The following is an 18,249-nucleotide window of genomic DNA, read 5'->3' on the forward strand; positions in this document are numbered from 1 at the left end:
CGCCAGGAGGGTGGTCACCGGCGGTTGGGCTCCGAGGGCGTGGACGCCCTTGGCGACAGGAGGCGGGGAAGGTCGCCCCCAAGGTCCCCCGCCCCGGGGAAAGCGACCCCCGAGTCCCGGCCCGAGCCTCCTGGCGACCCCGGCCGTTCCGGACGCTCGCCCGGCCCCCGCGACGACCCCGCCGGCCCCCGCCTCGGAGGTCCCCGCACCCCCGCCTCGGGCTCCGGGGCCCGGCGCGCCGCGGGCCTCGGCGGTCGCCAGCCCGCAGCGCTGTTGCCCAGACGCTGTCTCCTCGGGCGGACCCGGACCCCCAGCCGCCGAGCCGGGAGCGGCCGTCCCCGCTCCCCGGCGGTCCGCGACCGCCACCCCCCCGGCCCGGCCCCAGGCCGCCGGGCGGGCCGGCCACACCTCCGACACTCACCGCCGCCGCCCTCGCCGCCGCCGCCGCCGTCTTCGTCCATCTTGAGGCGGCTGCCGCAGCCGGCGAGCCCGGGGCCGGCGGGCGACGGGCCGCGGGTGCCGAGCGCGCGGGCGGCCGGGCGGCTCCAGCAGCGCGCGGGCCGGGTCGCGGCCCGGGCCTCCTCCCGCGGGGCGGGGCGCTCAGCGCGCGGCGCCGCCGTCACGTGGCGCGCAGGCCCCGCCCCGGGCGCGGTGGGCGGGGCCCCGCCGGCCCCCCTCGGGAGCGCGCTCGGCCCCGCCCGGAGCCCCGAGCGTCTGAGACGGCACCCTGGCGGGTAGGGGCCAGCAGCCTCTGGACCGACGTGGGGTCCGGAGAACAAAACCCGGCGGCAAGGGGCTTGGCGGGGGGGGGGGGAGTCCGGGGGCGGGGGTCCTCCTCGCACTTGCGCTCAGCGAAAAAGCTCAAGAAACGTATTTAAAAGTCAAGCCTTCTCCCTTCGTCCGGAGGCATTTCAGAGTCATTCCAGCTTTTCAGCCCTTTCTGGGGTGTCATGGAGGCCCTCCTTTCCTGGCGATGAGTGCGCTTTGACATTCATAAAGTGTAAAGCTTATGGATGAACGTTATCTTAAGGCTGGAACCGAATCCCCAGCCGGCACACCTGGGGCCCACCCTCAGAGGGGTCGGCCAGACACAGACGCTCCTGCGCTTTCGCGCCAGCCGCCCTGGGCAAGCTGCCAGCTGCCCTGGATTTACGATCCAGAAGGAGCTCTGAATTCAATTTCCCGTGGGCACAGCCAGGGTCCTCGGCACAGGCCTCCTGGGCAGCAGGCCTCCGTTGGCCCGTGCTCCGTACCTCCCTTTCCCATTCCACATCTTGCTTCCAGTAAGTTCTCTGCCTCCCCCCAGCCCCCACCACCACTATTGAATGTGACCCCTCCCAAGCTTTTCTGTTCAATTTGCTTGAACTAAATTGCATTAAGGAAAAGGAAACATTGTAATGGAGGAGATAATTCATCTCTAATACAGTTTACTAGCAACTGTTTTATATCTACAGATGGCCCATTGAGTTGAAGGAACTTTCTGCTGTCATTTATCAAAATGGGCCGTTTTCACTTTCTTTGTTCGAGGTTGTGGGATGATCCCAAAGAATTCAATCTCCTAATAATCTCAAGAGTTATACAACCAGCATTTGGGTGCTGCTCAAGGCTCCCCACATAGTTCTGGGTGCAGATAAGACGTGTGGCAGCTTATGTGACGAAGGCACAGCAGAAAGGGGGTCTGGGCATCAGGCCTCATCCCTCAGACTTGGCTTCCTGATCTTGTTCCTGTAGCCTTGGTTATCCTGGAGATAACAGCATAGTTACTGAGAAAGAATGACAGTATACTTTGAACTTGATAATGTGACATGTGCAGCTTTGAACTCAATGATATTATCAATTTTAAACACTTTTCAATGTCAGTTCCAAATTCTTTAGATTTCTGAAGAGTGTGATCTGTAGTGCTTCTCCCAAGTTTGAGTCTGAAAATTGCTTCTCCAATCACCACCTAAGCTCATTGCCATCAGAATCAACCATAGCCCGATTATTTGTAAGCAGAAAGTTAGATCAATATTATCCCCACAGCTTAGCCAGGGCCTCCATTTCCACAAAGCCTGCAAAAGGTGTTGGGAGAATAAAAGCTTAAGATGAAATGAAGTGAAGTTGCTCAGTTGTGTCAGACTCTTTGCAACCCCATGGACTGTAGCCATGCTCCTCTGTCCATGGGATTTTCCAGGCAAGAGTATTGGAGTGGGTTGCCACTTCCTTCTCCAGAGGATCTTCCCAACCAAGGGATTGAACCTGGGTCTCCAGCATTGTAGGCAGATGCTTTACCATCTGCGCCACCAGGGAAGTCCTGAAGCTTGAGGTACACACCTTTATTTCTGCACTTGAATGGGGTAATTGGAAGACTTAAAAACCTGCAGTGTGCAAAGGAATGAATATCTCATTGAAAAATTAGAATTTTTTTTTTAAAGGGAGCTGCTTTCCAGTGTCTCTTAAATCCCACCAAGATGTGCTATGCTATACTCAGTCACTAAGTCGTGTCCGACTCTTTGTGCACTGTGGACTGTAGCCTGCTAGGCTCCGCTGTCCATAGGATTCTCCAGGCAAGAATACTGGAGTGGGTTGCCATTTCCTCCTCCAAGAGATCTTCCTGACCCAGGGATCTAACCCGCTTCTCCTGTCTCCTGCATTGCAGGTGGATTTTTTACCACTGAGCCACTGGAGAAGCCCCTCCCACCAAGGCAGCAGGCGTTTTAATCTGCTCACAGGCAGATTTCTCCTACAAAGGAAAATTAAGTATCCTAGTTATCCACTGAGATAGGCACTCACTTTATGCCCATCTATGTTACTTAGATGTTGAAAGCTTTATATGTCAACCTGTAAGGAAAACAATTCATGTAGCAGACACCACTCCAAGGTAGCAAGTGTTAAACCCAAAACCTTGTTGCAATCTCATTCCATCAGACAATACATATTTAGGGACTTGCTTTGTTTCAAGCACTGCCCAGGTGCTGGGAGTACGGTGATGAAAAGGATAGATTCCTTTTGTGCCTTCAAGGGCCACCTTCTGACCTAGGAGGAATGTAGCCATTAAGCAAATAATTACTCAAATAATTATTTAATTGAAAATGTGATGTCCTACTCTATTTATGGCGTCATCATCTCAATGGACATGAGTCTGAGCAAACTCCGGGAGATAGTGAAGGACAAGGAAGCCGGGCGTGCTGCAGTCCGTGGGGTCGCAAAGAGTGGGACACAACTGAGCAACTGAACAACAACTCTATTTATAGACTTTCTCTGACTGTTTTCCTGTCTACTGGCTTTGCAGCCTTGAAACTCCTTCAGACCAAGACTGTAGTCCGTATTTATTATGTCTCTGTGATCCACTGCAGGGCCTGGCCGTATCAGAGAAGGGGAGAAAGCAACAGTATTTGCTTGAATTGGACGTATCTGGTTTTGCTGCTGGACAACCATGGCAAGCAGAAGTGGGAGACATCTTGAAAACATGTTGAAACCCATTTATCAGCCTTTGACCATTGCAGAATGAGCTTAAGAAATCAAAAAAATGTGCACACATTCCAGAAAGGTCAGAGGACTTCTCCTTTCTATTCATCTCAGTCCTCCAAGAGAAAGTCTACGCAGTTGGACAGAAGGGTCCTCGCGCAGCACTGAGGTCACAATAGCCCAAACTCTGCCAAGGCCAGTTTCTTCACCCTCAGCCAGAAAGAGGCAGCCCACGCCGCCTGCACAAAGCAGTTCCCGTGTCCTCTGATAACCAGTCAGGAGATTCAGAGACAGCAGTGACCGTCAGCAGATGGAAACCTCAGCTAATCCCTTACATCTGCTCAGGGGTCTGGTCCAGCCTGGGGAGCAGGCAGTGGCCCGCTCACTGCCACATCACAGTCACGAAAGGAAAACAGTGCTTTCAGAAATCTGATTTCATCTAGGAAAGAAAATGTCTCATTGGAGTGGAGATGATTTTGTGCAGACTAGTGTTCTCCACTCTGCCCAAGCGAACAACAGGGGACCAAGTGTCAAGTCACACCCTCATTAAATTTTCAAAGACCCAGACATCACTTTCTTCACAGAGTCCATCTCCCTTTCTTTCTTTCTTTTTTTTTTTTTTTCCCCATCTCCCTTTCCAATCATTCAGGGCAGTCTAGCTTGGTCGTGTTCTCTTCCCCCTTGGAATCCACACAACTGACGAGTTCCGTGGCCTCACGTTACCAAGGGCAGCTTAATTCCTTTCAGATTGATTAGTCACTTGCATTTTTGCAAGAACAAAGGCGGGTCAGATTTCTCAGTAATGTTAAACTTCGGGGGAAAAAATAACTTGGCCACCATTTTGAGCTATTTCTTTGGAAGAAAGGCATTTCACTTACGCACTCGAGGCAATGTGGATATTGAGTTCTCAAACACAAAGTGTCTTCTGTAGTAATAAAAAGCTGTCTTATTTTTATCTCACTCTTCATTTTTATAGGATGTCCCTGACCTACTAAAAACAAAAACAAAAAATTTTTTTTCTAATTTAAAAAGGTCCCCTTCAGAAGTTGGTCAGAGTCTGCTGTGTGCAGCTTAAACTCATTAGGAAAACCTATCCCCGGGTGCAGAGTGGACTGTGGGACAGGCAACTAAAAAGAAAAAAAATGTGAAAATGACAAACGTCAGGACATGGGACATCTGTGATCCCTGTCCTCTGAATAGAAACCGCTCTTAGCCAGCAATCGAGTGGCAGAACAACACCCCTGACAGAGTATTCTGTGACCCAGAGAGCCTCACTGTGCCCGAGCTAGTGTGAGTCTGCAGTCTGACTTGTCGGGTGGCGAAAGCCAGCCACGCGTTCCCGTCGTTCACTGACTTTGCCCAGTAAGGTCATTAGGCCCCAGCCATGAGGCATCACAGCACGTCACCTCTGCTAAGTGAATATTTCAGGCTCTAAAGTCAGACGGCCCAGGCACTTCGTGTTCTTGGCTGTGTGACCTTGGACAAATGACTTCACCTCTCCTAGCACCCTAGTTTCTGCGGCTGAAATGGAACCGACAATGACTCTGCCCCATACAGCTACTCTGAGCACTAGAGCTCGATGCTATCACACGCCACGAGTGTAGGGCACACAGTAAGCGCTCAATCGATGCTCATCCTTGTCACGCACAGAAAGCTTCTCTGCTCCCTCTTCCCCAAGCCCGCCAGGATGTAGGTGTCAGGACTGGGAGGCAAGGGTGGGTCTCAGTAAGGGCTCCCCCCCTTCACCACCACCTTCTAGCTGTTCTGCTTCCAAGTCTGTTCTCGGGAACACACCTTGCCACGCCACACGCGCTCTGCTTGTGGACTGTCCCACACGTGACACCTCCTCAGTCGTGTAAAGAACTGGGGGGACGTCCCTGGAGGTAGAGTTGAGACTCGGCACTCCCGCTGCAAGGGACACTGACCCCTGGTCTGCATGTGCCACGCAGCACAGCTGCCCCTCCAAATCTACAAAAAGCCTACAGCTACCATCGTACTTATTTTTGAAAGACTGACAGATTTTCCCCTGAGATTGGGAACAAAGCCAGGACTTCACTCTCAGCACCGCCGCTCCTCAGAGTCCTAGGAGTTCGAGCCGGAACGAACTTGCAAGAAACGCAAGAAAAGGCACACAAGTGCCAAAGGAAAACACAAAAGCACTCCTATTTACAGATGATGTGCTTGTCTACACAGAAACTTCCAAGGGACCCGTTTAAAAAGTCTCCTGGGACTTAGACATGAATTCAGTAAGGTCACAGGATGTAACAGCCTCGTATAAAAACCAGCTGTATTTCTGTATACTGGCCCCCAGCACGTGCAGGTTCCCTCAGAGCACTGCCCCCGGAGAACCCCTGCTACCTCTAACTGCTCCCCGAAGGCCCCAGCTGCTCGGCGGTCACCTGGGGCTGGGTGGTGCTGCCTGGGGCATGAAGGAGCCCCAGAAGTTTAACCTAAAAAAACGAAACAAACAAAAAGAAAGCCGATGAAATGTAGTTGTACTTAAAAGGAGGGAGTCTGGCTTCGAATCTGTGTTTCTGTGTATCAGGTTTGTGTGTTTGGAATTTGAGGATCCTTGCTGCCATTTACAGTTTTTGTTCATGTACCAAGCTGAATTGTGTCCCCCCCTCCCAAAATTCACATCCACCCAGGACCTCAGAATATGACCTTATTTGGAAGTAGGGTCTGTGCAGATGTAGTCAGTTAAGAGGAAGCCATACTGAATTAGGGTGGGCCATAAATCCAGGGACTGGTGTCCTTATTCGAGGAGAGGACGCATGTGGGGGAGATGGCCATGTGAGGGAGGTGAAGCCTGGAGGGAAGCAGCTAGCATCTAAGGAAAACCAGGGACTGCTGGGGACCACCCACAGCCAGGAGAGGGGCTCCAGTCGGCCTTACTGACACCTGGACTTCAGACATCTGGCCTCCAGGACTGGAAGAGATTCATTTCTGTTTGTTTAATTTTTAAAAAATTTTGGTCGAGATGAGTGGCATGCTGGATCTTATTTCCCCGACCAGGGATTGAACTTACGCCCCGTGCATCGGAAGCAGGGAGTCTTAACCACCAGGGAAGCCCCACATTTCTGTTGATTTTAAGCACCCAGTTGGTGATCGTTTGTCACTAGGAAACAAATACGGTCAGATTCTGCCTTTCTGACGATCTAGAGCAAGCAGCATCTTGCTAAAGATGCCTTAGGGGTTGGGGGAATGGTGGGGAGGGGGTCCCCGGCCAATCAGTGTGACTTCCTCACCAGGAGAGTGGATCCCAGATCCTATTTGGGAATTAAAGAAGTGTCTCCTTTGCCAGAAGAAATAGGGCACACCCTCAAGCACGCAGCATTTTTCTGTGTGCAAAGGAAGAGTTGGAAATGCCGCAAACAAAATCACATTCTTGCTCAGCCCCATGAATGCACTGCCCCGGGCGCACTCGCCCGGCGCCTGCTTGCTCAGCAGAAGGCCGCGAGGGTCAGCTGGCTGGGAGCTTAGTCACAGCCTTTGGAACCCTCCTCCACAGCTTCCAAGTTCAAAGGAGAGGAGGAGGAGGCTCCTGGACCAGCCCAGCGAGACACCCTACCGGTATGGGTGAGTCAGGTTGTGATGCTGTCCTCATTTCTTCAAAGGTTTTCAAGCTGTCTCGCCTTCTCCTGAGTGGAGGCAATTTCCTCCTAGGTCTCTGCCCTGGTCTTCACCTTTCCGCCTCCTTTTAATTCTCCAGACTTCCCTGGTGGCTCAGATGGTAAAGAATCCGCCTGCAGTGCAGGAGACCTGGGTTCGATCCCTGGGTCGTAAACATCCTCTGGAGAAGAGCATGGCAACCCACTCCAGTATTCTTGCCTGGAGAATCCCATGGACAGAGGAGCCCGGTGGGCTACAGTCCACGGGGTAGTAAAGAGTCGGGCACGACTGAGCAACTATCACTTTCACTTTCAGGACTAGAACAGGCAAGAGTGGTGCGTGGCTTTCCCCCACAGCTCCACTGACAACAGCGCGGTCAGTCTCTGCAGCATCCCCAGCGTCACCCCATGTCCATCGTGGAATAAGCATAACATTCTGATAACGATTTCTAAGCACCTGCTGTGTGCCAACCTCTGTATGAAGGCCCCTCCTAGCTGCCCTCCAGGGAGGTATTGTCAGGCCCCTCCAGAGGCCAGGAAGCTGAGTCCCAGTGACGTAAATTAAAATTGTGGCTGGGACTTCCCTGGCGGCCCAGCGTTTAAGACTGCGCTTCCACTGCAGGGAGCAGGTGCTCCATCCCTGGTCAGGTAACTGAGATCCGGCATGCCGTGCGGTGCGTCCAAGAAAAAAGGAAAGAAAAATAAAATAAAATAAAAACGTGTAAATAAATAAACTCTGTGCCTGACGCCACCCAAGCAGAAAGCGGAGGCCCTGCCAATCATCTTGCCTCCACTGCCCTGACTCTTTTAAGACACCGTCCAGCCTCTGAAACACAGAAGAAGGCAAACATTCCAGTTACCCCTGGAGTAGCACACATCTGGGGAGTGTCCAGCCTTCTGCCTGGACATGACAGATGTCCTCATCTGCCCCCTTCCTTCTTTAAGTTCCTACCACGTGGCATGGACATCCATCAAGAGGCCCGGCTTCACACGTAGGGCTGAACTTTCAAATGACTGGCCAGAGGGTTCGGGTTGGGGAGTAAGTACTCAGGGAGTACGAGGGCTCCTTTAGGGGGAGGCACGTACTTTGGAACTAGATGGAGGGGGTGGTGGCACGACATTGTGACGGTGCTGAATGCTGCTGCGTTGCGCACTTTAGAATGGCCGACGTGGGGACTTCCCTCACGGCCCAGTGGTTAGGGCTCCAAGCTTCCAGTGCAGCGGGGTGCGGGGTCGCTCCCTGGTCGGGAAACGAAGATCCCACGTTTCAAGGTCCGGGCAAAATTTTAAATTTTTTAAAAAATAGATAGCTAATGGAAAGCTACAGTATAGCGAAGGGAGCTCAGCTCGGTGCCCCGAGACCATCTAGAGGCCCGGGAGGGAGGCCCGGGAGGGAGGGGATGTTTGTATGCAGATTCACGCCCGTTACATGGCAGAAACTAACACAGCACTGTAAGCAATTATACTTCAATTAAACAAATAAATCATCCAGCTCTAAAAATAAGTAGGGTAATTAATTAATTAGTTTAATTAAATGGTTTATTTTTAGGTAATAAACAAGGACCTTCTGTGTAGCCCAGGGACCTCTACTCAATACTCTGTTACAACCTATATGGGAAAGACTCTGAAAAAGAGTAGCTGTATGTACATACTATATATATATATAACCTAGACAGCATGCTAGAAAGCAGAGACACTACTTTGCCAACAAAGGTCTAGCCAAAGCTATGGTTTTTCCAATGGTCATGTATGGATGTGAGTTGGACTATAAAGAAAGCTGAGTGCCAAAGAATTGATGCTTTTGAGCTGTGATGTTGGGGAAGACTCTTGAGACTCCCTTGGACTGCAAGGAGATTAAAGCAGTCAATCCTAAAGGAAGTCCTGAATATTCACTGGAAGGACTGCTGCTGAAGCTGAAACTCCAATACTTTGGCCACCTGATGCAAAGAACTGATTCACTGGAAAAGACGCTGATGCTGGGAAAGATTGAAGGCAGGAGGAGAAGGGGACCACAGAGGATAAGATGGTTGCATGGCATCACCAACGTGATGGACATGAGTTTGAGGAAGCTCCAGGAGTTGGTGAAGGACAGGGAGGCCTGGCGTGCTGCAGTCCACGGGGTCGCAGAGTCGGGCACGACCGGATGACTGACCTGAACTGAACTGATATGTACATATGTAACTGACCACTGTGCTGTACACCTGAAACTAACACAATGTTGTAAATCAACTACACTCAAACATAAAATAAAAATGTAAATATATAGGGACTTCCCAGGTGGCTCAGTGGTGATGGATCCACCTGCCAATGCAGGAGACTCGGGTTCGACCCCTGGGTCAGGAAGATCCCCTGGAGAAAGAAATGGAAACCCACTCCAGTATTCTTGCCTTGGAAACCCCATGGAATAGAGGAGCCTGGCGGGCTACAGTCTGTGGGGTTGCAGAAAGTCAGGCACGACTTAACAACTAAACACGCACGCACACATATGAAAATAAAACGGTTGATTTTATGTGTGTTGAATTTCGCCTTAATATAATAAATTAAAAGGGTTTGGGAAACAAAGACGAAGCAGCCCCACAGCTGATGACTCTATGTGGTCACATCCTAAAAGCCCATCACGCGTCTTTGCTGGATCCGCAATCAGGCAGCAGCCGACTCCCCAGGACAGCCCTGGTGTTGGTGGGTCGCCTGGTGAACCACACCGGGGCACAGTTCCCTGGCACTGTCCTCCCCTCCCATGTCGGCGTCTCCACCTGTCACACATCCTGGTCACACTCCAGTTGAAGTAGGACAGGATATCTAGGGACTTAAAAGGAGGGTTAGCTGAGAGGTGACTCGAGATGGATTCTCCAACACCTGACCCTTCAAGGTCGTGAGTTCCCCTCCAGTGGCGCGTCTAGAAAACCGATGACACACAGAACTACCTATCCATGTCGCTGGCACCCTCCCCAGGGAGCATGACGAGATGGCTGCCTAATTGCTGGGTGGCCTCTGATGGCTGGGACCCTCTGAGACATGTCACCTGGCAGGTTCTTAAGCTGCAGGAGGCCTCTCTTAAAAAAAAAACACACACACACACATACAACAATGGCTAAAGGTGGAAACATCCCAAGTATCCATCAGCCATCAATGGAGGATGAGTAAATGATGAAACATTGCTCAGCCGTGTGAAGCATTGGCACACGCTACAATGTGGATGGACCCCGAAAACATGACGTCCTGCGAAAGAAGCCAGACGCAAAAGACCGCGTGCTGCAGGAGTCTGTGTACGTGAAATATCTCGAGTAAGTCAATACATAGACACAGAAAGTCAGGAGGAGGTCGCGGGAGGTGGGGGCGTGGTGGATGAGGAGTGCCTGCTTCCTGGGTGTGACTTTCCCTTCGAGGGTGATGAAAGTGTGTGGGGGCACGTTAGAGGCGGTGGTCCCACAACATCACAAACGTGCTAAATGCTTCTGAACTTGCACTTTAAAATGGTTCGTTGGGCACTCTATTTGGGACTTCACGTTGGGATGAAAAAAGGCCTGGGATTGGGTGGAGACGTGCCCGCTCCACTGGTGCGTACGTTTTCGGGGAGCTCGGGCTCCGTCTCCACTTTCGTGCCTCCCTCGCCCATTCTTGCTCCGGTTCACGTGTTTGGCCAGGACCATGGCCTAATACTCCTATGTGAAGTCCACCAAACTCGTGCCCAAGGGAACCGAGGCCAAGAGTAAGAAGAAAAAGAGCGCAGAGAAGAGGAAAAGAGAAGCGGATGGAGAAACTCAGCCTAATGTTGTTGGAATATGGTGGACAGTAACAAACCTCGGTGAGATTTCCGGACCCGTAGCAACTGAAATGGATAAAGGAACCTACATACACGCACTCGACAATGGACTTTTCACACCGGGAGCTTCACGTAAAGAAGCTGATGAGGGCCCTAGTCCTCCAGAGCAGTTTACAGGTGTCAAATTGTCCGATTCCAGAATTGCCCTGAAATCTGGCTATGGAAAATACCTAGGTATAAATTCAGACGGGCTTCTTGTTGGGCATTCAGATGCAACTGGACCTAGAGAGCAGTGAGAACCTGTCTTTCAAGATGGGAAAATGGCTTTACTGGCCTCCAATAGCTGTTTTATTAGATGCAATGAAGCAGGTGATATAGAAGTGAAAAGTAAAACGTCAGGAGAAGAAGAAATGATAAGGATCAGATCTTGTGCCAAAAGAGAAACCAAGAAAAAAGATGATATTCCAGAAGACGACAAAGGAAATATCAAACAGTGTGAAGTCAATTACCTGAAAAGATTCCAGCGCTTCCAGGACCACAGCTTAATATAAGCAAAGAAGACAGTAAAATTCCGAAAAAGGCCCGGAAAGATGGATTCTTGCAAGAAACCCTTCTGGACAGGAGAGCCAAATTGAAAGCTGATAGATACTGCAAATGACCAGGATTTTTGTTTCTGTCTTCTCCTTTTGTTTTTTTTCTGACTAATAAAATCAGTGTTTTTACAAGAATAAAAAAAAAAGATTTGTTGTTGTGTACATTTTTGCGGGAAAATCTACACAACATACAATGTACAGGTTAGCCATCGCGAAGGTTATGGTTCGGGGGAAGGAAGTACATTCACGTTGTCACACGACCACCACCACCACCACCACCACCACCACCATCCACCTCCAGAACTTTGTTATCTCCCCAAACTGAAACTCTGTCCTCATTAAACACTAGTTCCCCAGCCCCCTCCCTGGAAGGAAGGGGAGGAAAGAAGGAAGGAAAAAAAAAAAAAAGAAGCCCACCAACCCATCTAGATCCCTTTCACAGTGACTGTTTTAGCCACAGACTGGATCTGGGTCAAGGTGACCACAGCCCCTTCGGCATCCACCCTTCACCCTCCACCGACACCCCCAGGGATGCGACTCAGTAGGCAAGAAGTCAAAATAAAAACGTGCGCAGGACAGCTGCAGCCTCGGCGGGCCTGTGAGGTGCTGGTTGGAGAAAGCGCTGTCCTGGGTTTCAGACAACAGCTGCACGAACGACTCTCAAGTTGAAGTGCAGGAGAGAGGCGTCTGGGCTGCGGTCTCCTAAGTGTTCCAGAGCGGACAGCTCACTCCTGCTAATGGAACGGGCTGCGTCCGCTTCCTGGATTTCGTGAACACGGGTAAAAACCCAGGAGAGAAGGCGCCCGCGCCCTCGCCAATCGCACTCGGTGCATTTGTGCGCTGAGCGCAACTTGGGGTTAATTATTGATGACGCGGCTCCAAATGAAGTGTTGGCGAGAGACCCGCTGCCTCTTCTAATTGCCAGGTTTCTGAGAAGAAGCTTCAGCCTGGAGGGATTTCACGATTAGAGTGAAAGGAAATAGGAAAAAGCAAAGTGTGCTTTGGCCTGGTCCAAAGGAACAGAGCACTGGGAATTAACGGGGAAAATTAATTATTAATAACCAGAATAGGAAAAGAGATGGGGGATGGCGGAGGAAAGATGGTTTCTCCCCGGCCCTCACCTGAATCTCCCACAACCGGAAACCAGGGGGAGCTGCCCACTGAGCTGGGCACTGGACGTGCAGCAGACTGGTAGTTGATCCTGAAGATCAAACAGCATAAGGTTGCCTTCTGTCGGGAAATCTCAGAGCCCGGGGTCTAAGATAGAGGGGCCTTCCCATGAAATCAGATTGAACTTTGGTTTTCCAAAAACAGCACATGAGACACCTAATAATTTCTAGTGCATCATCTAACGTTAAACAATGTTTTTCTATTGAAGTACAGTTGATTTACAGTGTTGCGGTGATTTCTGCTAAAGAGCAAATTGATTCAGTTATACAGATACATGCATTCTTTTTTCAAATATCCCTTTCCATTATGGTTTATCATAGGAGATGGAATAGTTCCTTGTGCTATACAGTAGGACCTTGTTGTTCATCCATTCTATAGACAATAACTTACATCTGCTAGCCCCAGCCTTGCACTCCGTCAGTCCCCCAGCCCCTCCCCCTTGACAACCAGAAGTCCGTTCTCTGTGTCTGTGAGTCTTTCTGGTTTGTAGGCAGGTTCATTCGTGTTATATTTTAGATTCTGCATATAAGCGTCATATGTTATTTGTCTTTCTCTTTCCGACTTACTTCACTTCGTATGGTCATCTTTAGTTGCATCCACGTGGCTGCAAGTGGCATTGTCCTTCTTTTCAGGGCTGAGTAATATTCCATTGATACGTGCCATGACTTCTTTGTCCATTCATCGGTCAAGGGACGTTTAGATTGTCTCCATGTCCTGACTTGTGAATAGTGCTGCTATGAACAGAGGGGCACAGTATCTTTTTGAATTAGAGTTTTGTCGAGACATATGTCCAGGAGTGGGATTGCTGGATCATATGGTAATTCTATCTTTAGTTTTCTGAGTACTGTTTTCCATAGTGGCTGCACCAACTCACATGCCCACCAACAGTGTAGGAGGGTTCCCTTTTCTCCCCATCCTCTCTAGCATTTGTTAGTTGTAGGGTTTTTGATGATAGTCATTCTGATCGGTATGAGGTGGTACCTTATTATAGTTTTAATTTGCATTTCTCTGGTAATTAGCAATGTTGAGCATCTTTTCGTGTGTCTATGGGCCATCTGTATTTCTTCTTTAGACTTCTTCTATAGTCTACAGAGGTATTCTCATCTAACATCTTTGTAGCTACTTCTTTCTTGGACAATGAGTACCCAGCCCTTGGACTGTCCACACCCCACAAGACCAGGAAAGAAGAAAAAAATAGAAGAAAGAAAAGTGAAAGTGAAAGTCGCTCAGTTGAGTCCAACTCTTTGCAACCCCACGCACTTATACAGTCCATGGAATTCTCCAGGCCAGAATACTGGTGGGTAGCCTTTTCCTTCTCCGGGGGATCTTCCCAACCCTGGGATGGAATCCAGGTCTCCCACATTGCAGGTGGATTCTTTACCAGCTCAACCACAAGGGAAGCCCAGAAGAAAGGAATCACCTTCCAAATAATCCCATTTTGCTACTCAGGGAAAATTTGGTAGGGGGAGAAGTTACAATGATAGTAGCTAAAATGCACTTGACAGTTACCCGTTTACTTATGCAGCATCCTTGTCCCCGGCCATCACTGACAACCAAGAGTTGACTTGTTTACCAGTCTAAATCCCAGCTACTCTTCCCTGGAAGCAAGAAGTGGCGTTTCAGGATGCCGTGAGACGTCCCGTGGCAAAGACACAAGCTGCAGCTCAGTTGCTGGAGGACGTTTTCGTCCGCATCCCACCAGGCAGGTCTGAGTGCCTGTGACCTTGGAGGCACATTTTACTTCTTCACCTTTCCCTCCACGCACCTCAGCAAGCACTATCCATTGAGGTGTGGCGTTTAATAAGAGGCACACCTAATTAGAGACACTGCGATTGCCTGTCCCGGAGGATTGGAAACAAGCTGTCTCCCGAACCTGCCTGCCAACGCAGGAGACGCAGGAGACTCGGGTTCGATTCCCGGGTTGGAGAGATCCCCTGGGGAAGGAAATGGCAACCCACTCCAGTACTCTTGTCTGGAAAATCCCATGAACAGAGGAGCCTGGCGGGCTACAGTCCGTGGGGTCACAAAGAGTTGAACACGACCTGAGCATGCATGCGTGGCACACGCAGGTGGTGATGGGTGCACAACGCTGTGAATATACTCACCGCCACTGAACTGCACATTAAACGGTGGCTCAAATGACGGATTTTGTTATGTGTATTTTTACCACAATAAAAAAACAGGATGAAACAACTATTGTATATGATATGATCCTAACCACATAAGAAAGCTACATGTAAAATATTACAAACAAAATAGACCAAAATAGTAACACTGGCTGCCTTTTGATAAGAGATAGATGACTTTCATTTTCTTGTCTCTATTTTTCTGTTATTTTCTATATACTCTATTATGTGGGTGTTTATTGTCATATTCAGGAAAAGATAAACTTGAATTTTTAGATGCAGCCTAATAGAACAAGGGAAGAACTGGAATTTCCAATGTAGTTTTCTCCACAGTTTGCTCACAAACATAGCAACCTACCCTCCGCCTTCTTTTCAGAGATGAGAAATTTTTCTATAAAACAACTTTAAAACCCAGTATTTCAGAAGAAAAAAAATATTGGAAATAAAGTCCACGTGTGTTTAAGTGTCTTTATTTGTCTTGATTTCGCTTAACCTGTTCCTTTTCCCTTGGATTCCCCATGAACTTAGAAGACACAGCCACAGTGCAGCTGAGATTTTGCCTTTGCTAGTAAGTTAGTTTATGAATGTTATAAATATAACTGATTTGTAAGGGAGAAAGCACATTCTTGGCAAAAACCAAATGTCTCTTAAGATGGGCTTAATTAAAACAAAATACTCTTTAAATAGAATACCTCATCAGAATGCATGAAAATTTGAGAAGTTGAACATGACAAAGTAGGCTTAAAGACATAAGATCATTTAAAGCAAAACATTCTTCTTTGTAAGAGTCCCAAAATATGTCTAAGGGTGCATGAGAAGTCAAGACTGCAGAACAAAGACTCTGTGTCTGAAATTTTAATGTGCACATTAAAAAAAGCCAAGAAATACGACCGTTATCTGGGTGAGATTAGACAAAACCAGGAAGGTGATAAAATAGCAGAAGGAAGTGCCTTTCAACAGAAGAATTTTAGGCTTTATGCATCAGACCTTAGCTCTAAAAATGACAGTGGCAAGCAGCCTCAGTCAAGGCAAAATTTCATGGTTAAAAGACAAAGGGCATTTTAAAAAGTTATTTCCATTTTCCTCCTCTGAAAAGGCTTTTCTCATTTGTTTGGTTGACTATGAAATGTTCTTAAATTTCCCAAATGGTCTTACCACATACCGTGTAAGTAACCAGCAAGGAAGGTCTCCTGATGTGAATTTCTGAAACAGCTACAATTTGAAGGCACACCTAAGTGCAGCCTCATACTCCAAAGGGTCAGTGAAAAACAACCTCTGAAGGCCGATGGTCGTTACAATGGATTTGCCAAACAGCAAGCATCCTGTTTTAAGCTCAAGGTTCTATCTGTTTCACTTGCTGACACTTAAAAGGTGAATGTTGGGGAGATGCTGGGTGGTCGGGTTCCATGAGGCAAATGTTTATTTGTCACTAGGGACCTTTGAATGCCTGGATCTGCTCACCTGGCCTCATGCACCCAGCGTCCCCGGCCAAATCCTTGTTTTCATTGCTGACCCACCTAAGAGCTGCTGTGTGGTTGAAAAGCACAGGACTGGGACTTCCCTGGTGGTCCAGAATCCGCCTTGCAATGCCGGGAACCGGGGTCTGATCCCTGGTCGAGGGACTGAGATCCCACATGCCACAGAGCGACTAAGCCCGCCTGCCCCAGGTACTGAGCCCAAGCACTACAACTAGAGGCTATGCCCTGCGGTGAGAAGACCCCACGTGACCCGGTGGAGACCCCACGTGACCCGGTGAAGACCCCACCGGACCCGGTGAAGACCCCCACGGGCCTCAACTAAGGCTTGACACTGCCAGAGAAAGAAAGTGCATTTCCATTGCAGGGGCGGCGAGTTTGATCCCTGGTCGGAGAACTAAAACCTCACAAGCTATGCGGTGCACCCGAAAAACAGAAAAAAAAAAGCACCTAATTTCTCCATTTCCAGTTAAATGACTAATTAACAATATACCATTTTTTTACCTTTCTATCTGGAATCCTCAGGGCCTGGAGGGTTTGAAGGTGATTTTTTCATGGATGGGTGGACTTAGGATACTTATATGTTTCCCAAGTAAAGAACCTACTTTCTGTTTCTAAAAATACCATATGCTCTGAGCTCCACCACATTCTCTTTTTTTTTTTTCCAGGCAGGATGAAGAGTGGGCTAGGATAAAGTGAGGTAAAGCACCTCCTGACTGTGAGTTGCATTTCCCCACACCGTGAGCCTTTTAATGTAGTGATTAACTACCCCAGACTTTGATGAGAGGTGCCTGGAAGTCATTACTTGGGTAAGGATTGGGAAAGGGGATTGGGTCACGTTTGCGTTTTGGAAAGACATGTGTGGGAGGAGGGAGGCTTGGAGGGTTAAGAAAAGGAGGCAGAAAAACAAGTTTGGAATTTGATGCAGGTGAAAGACAAAGGCCTAGTGGTAAAGAACTTGACTGCCAAAGCAGGAGGGGTAAGAGATGAGGATCCGATCCCTGGGTCGGGAAGATCCCCTGGAGGAGCACATGGCAGCCCACTCCAGTATTCTTGCCTGGAGAATCCCCTGAACAGAGGAGCCTGGTGGACTGTGGTCCGTAGCGCAGAGTCAGACATGACCGAAGCAACTCAGCAGCAGCAGCAGCAAAGATGTGGGCGCAAGCTTGGATGGTGGAAGTAGAGATGGACAGGGAGGAGTGGCCAGATTCAGATATAAAAGGAGACAGAGGGACTTCCCTGCTGGTTCCGTGGTTAAGAATCCACCTTGCAATGCAGGGGACGCGGGTTCAAACCCTGGTCGGGGAACTAAGACTCCACGTGCCATAGAGCAACTGAGCCTGTGCCCTCCGGGGCCCGGGCACTCCGGGGCCCGTGTGCCACAGGGAGGATCCAGCAGGCCACAGCTAAGACTCTATGCAGCCAAATAAATAAAGGGGCCAGGTGGTTCAGTCCCTGGTCAGGGAACTGAGATCCCACAAGTCACACGGTGTGGCTCCCCCCTAAAAAAGGTATGCTGATGGAGGACCCAAAAGGAGTGCAGACGGTCACTGCAGAGCCACGAGTCTGATCAAAACTCTGTCATCTGAAATATCATGCTCGGTGAAAGAAGCCAGACACGAGAGGTCATCGCATAGTTTCATTATCTGTGAAATGGTGGCAGAGGCACAGGGGTGGAAAACGGGCTGTGCAGAGGAGGGAATGAGCTTGGGGTTTCCTCCTGGGCTGATGAAAACGTCTGGAACTAGACAGTAGTGACGGTTGCCCAATATTCTGAATGTGCTAAGTGCCTACCATGTCATGTCTTACGAGTGGAAAAAAAAAAAAAGGATAATCTTATTTCCATAAAGGGAAAAAAAGGGATAAATTGGACCTCATTAAAACTAAAGAGATTTGCTCTACAGAAGACACTGATAAGGGGATGAAAAGACACATCACAGACTGGGAGAGATTATTTGCAAATCACACAGCCAACAAAGGACTCGTATTGAGAATACATAAGGAATTTTCAAAACTCAACAGTAAAAAAGAACAAGTGAGCTACTTGGATCCAGTGGAAAAAAC

The 18,249-nt window shown here is 49.2% G+C and overlaps 1 protein-coding gene and 1 pseudogene across 1 annotated transcript in view; one reads left to right on the top strand and one right to left on the bottom strand.

The window, feature by feature from the left end:
* CYTH3 (cytohesin 3) overlaps positions 1 to 561 on the bottom strand; it is a 68,933-nt gene extending 68,372 nt beyond the window's left edge. The window contains exon 1 of the mRNA XM_018040557.1: positions 422 to 561. Within this exon, the coding sequence (XP_017896046.1) occupies positions 422 to 461 (40 nt within the window). The 5' untranslated portion in view covers positions 462 to 561. The remainder of the gene's footprint in view (positions 1 to 421) is intronic.
* LOC102176091 lies at positions 10,707 to 11,481 on the top strand (annotated as a pseudogene).

This window comes from Capra hircus, chromosome 25 (genome assembly GCF_001704415.2).
Source record: "Capra hircus breed San Clemente chromosome 25, ASM170441v1, whole genome shotgun sequence".
Taxonomy (NCBI): domain Eukaryota; kingdom Metazoa; phylum Chordata; class Mammalia; order Artiodactyla; family Bovidae; genus Capra; species Capra hircus.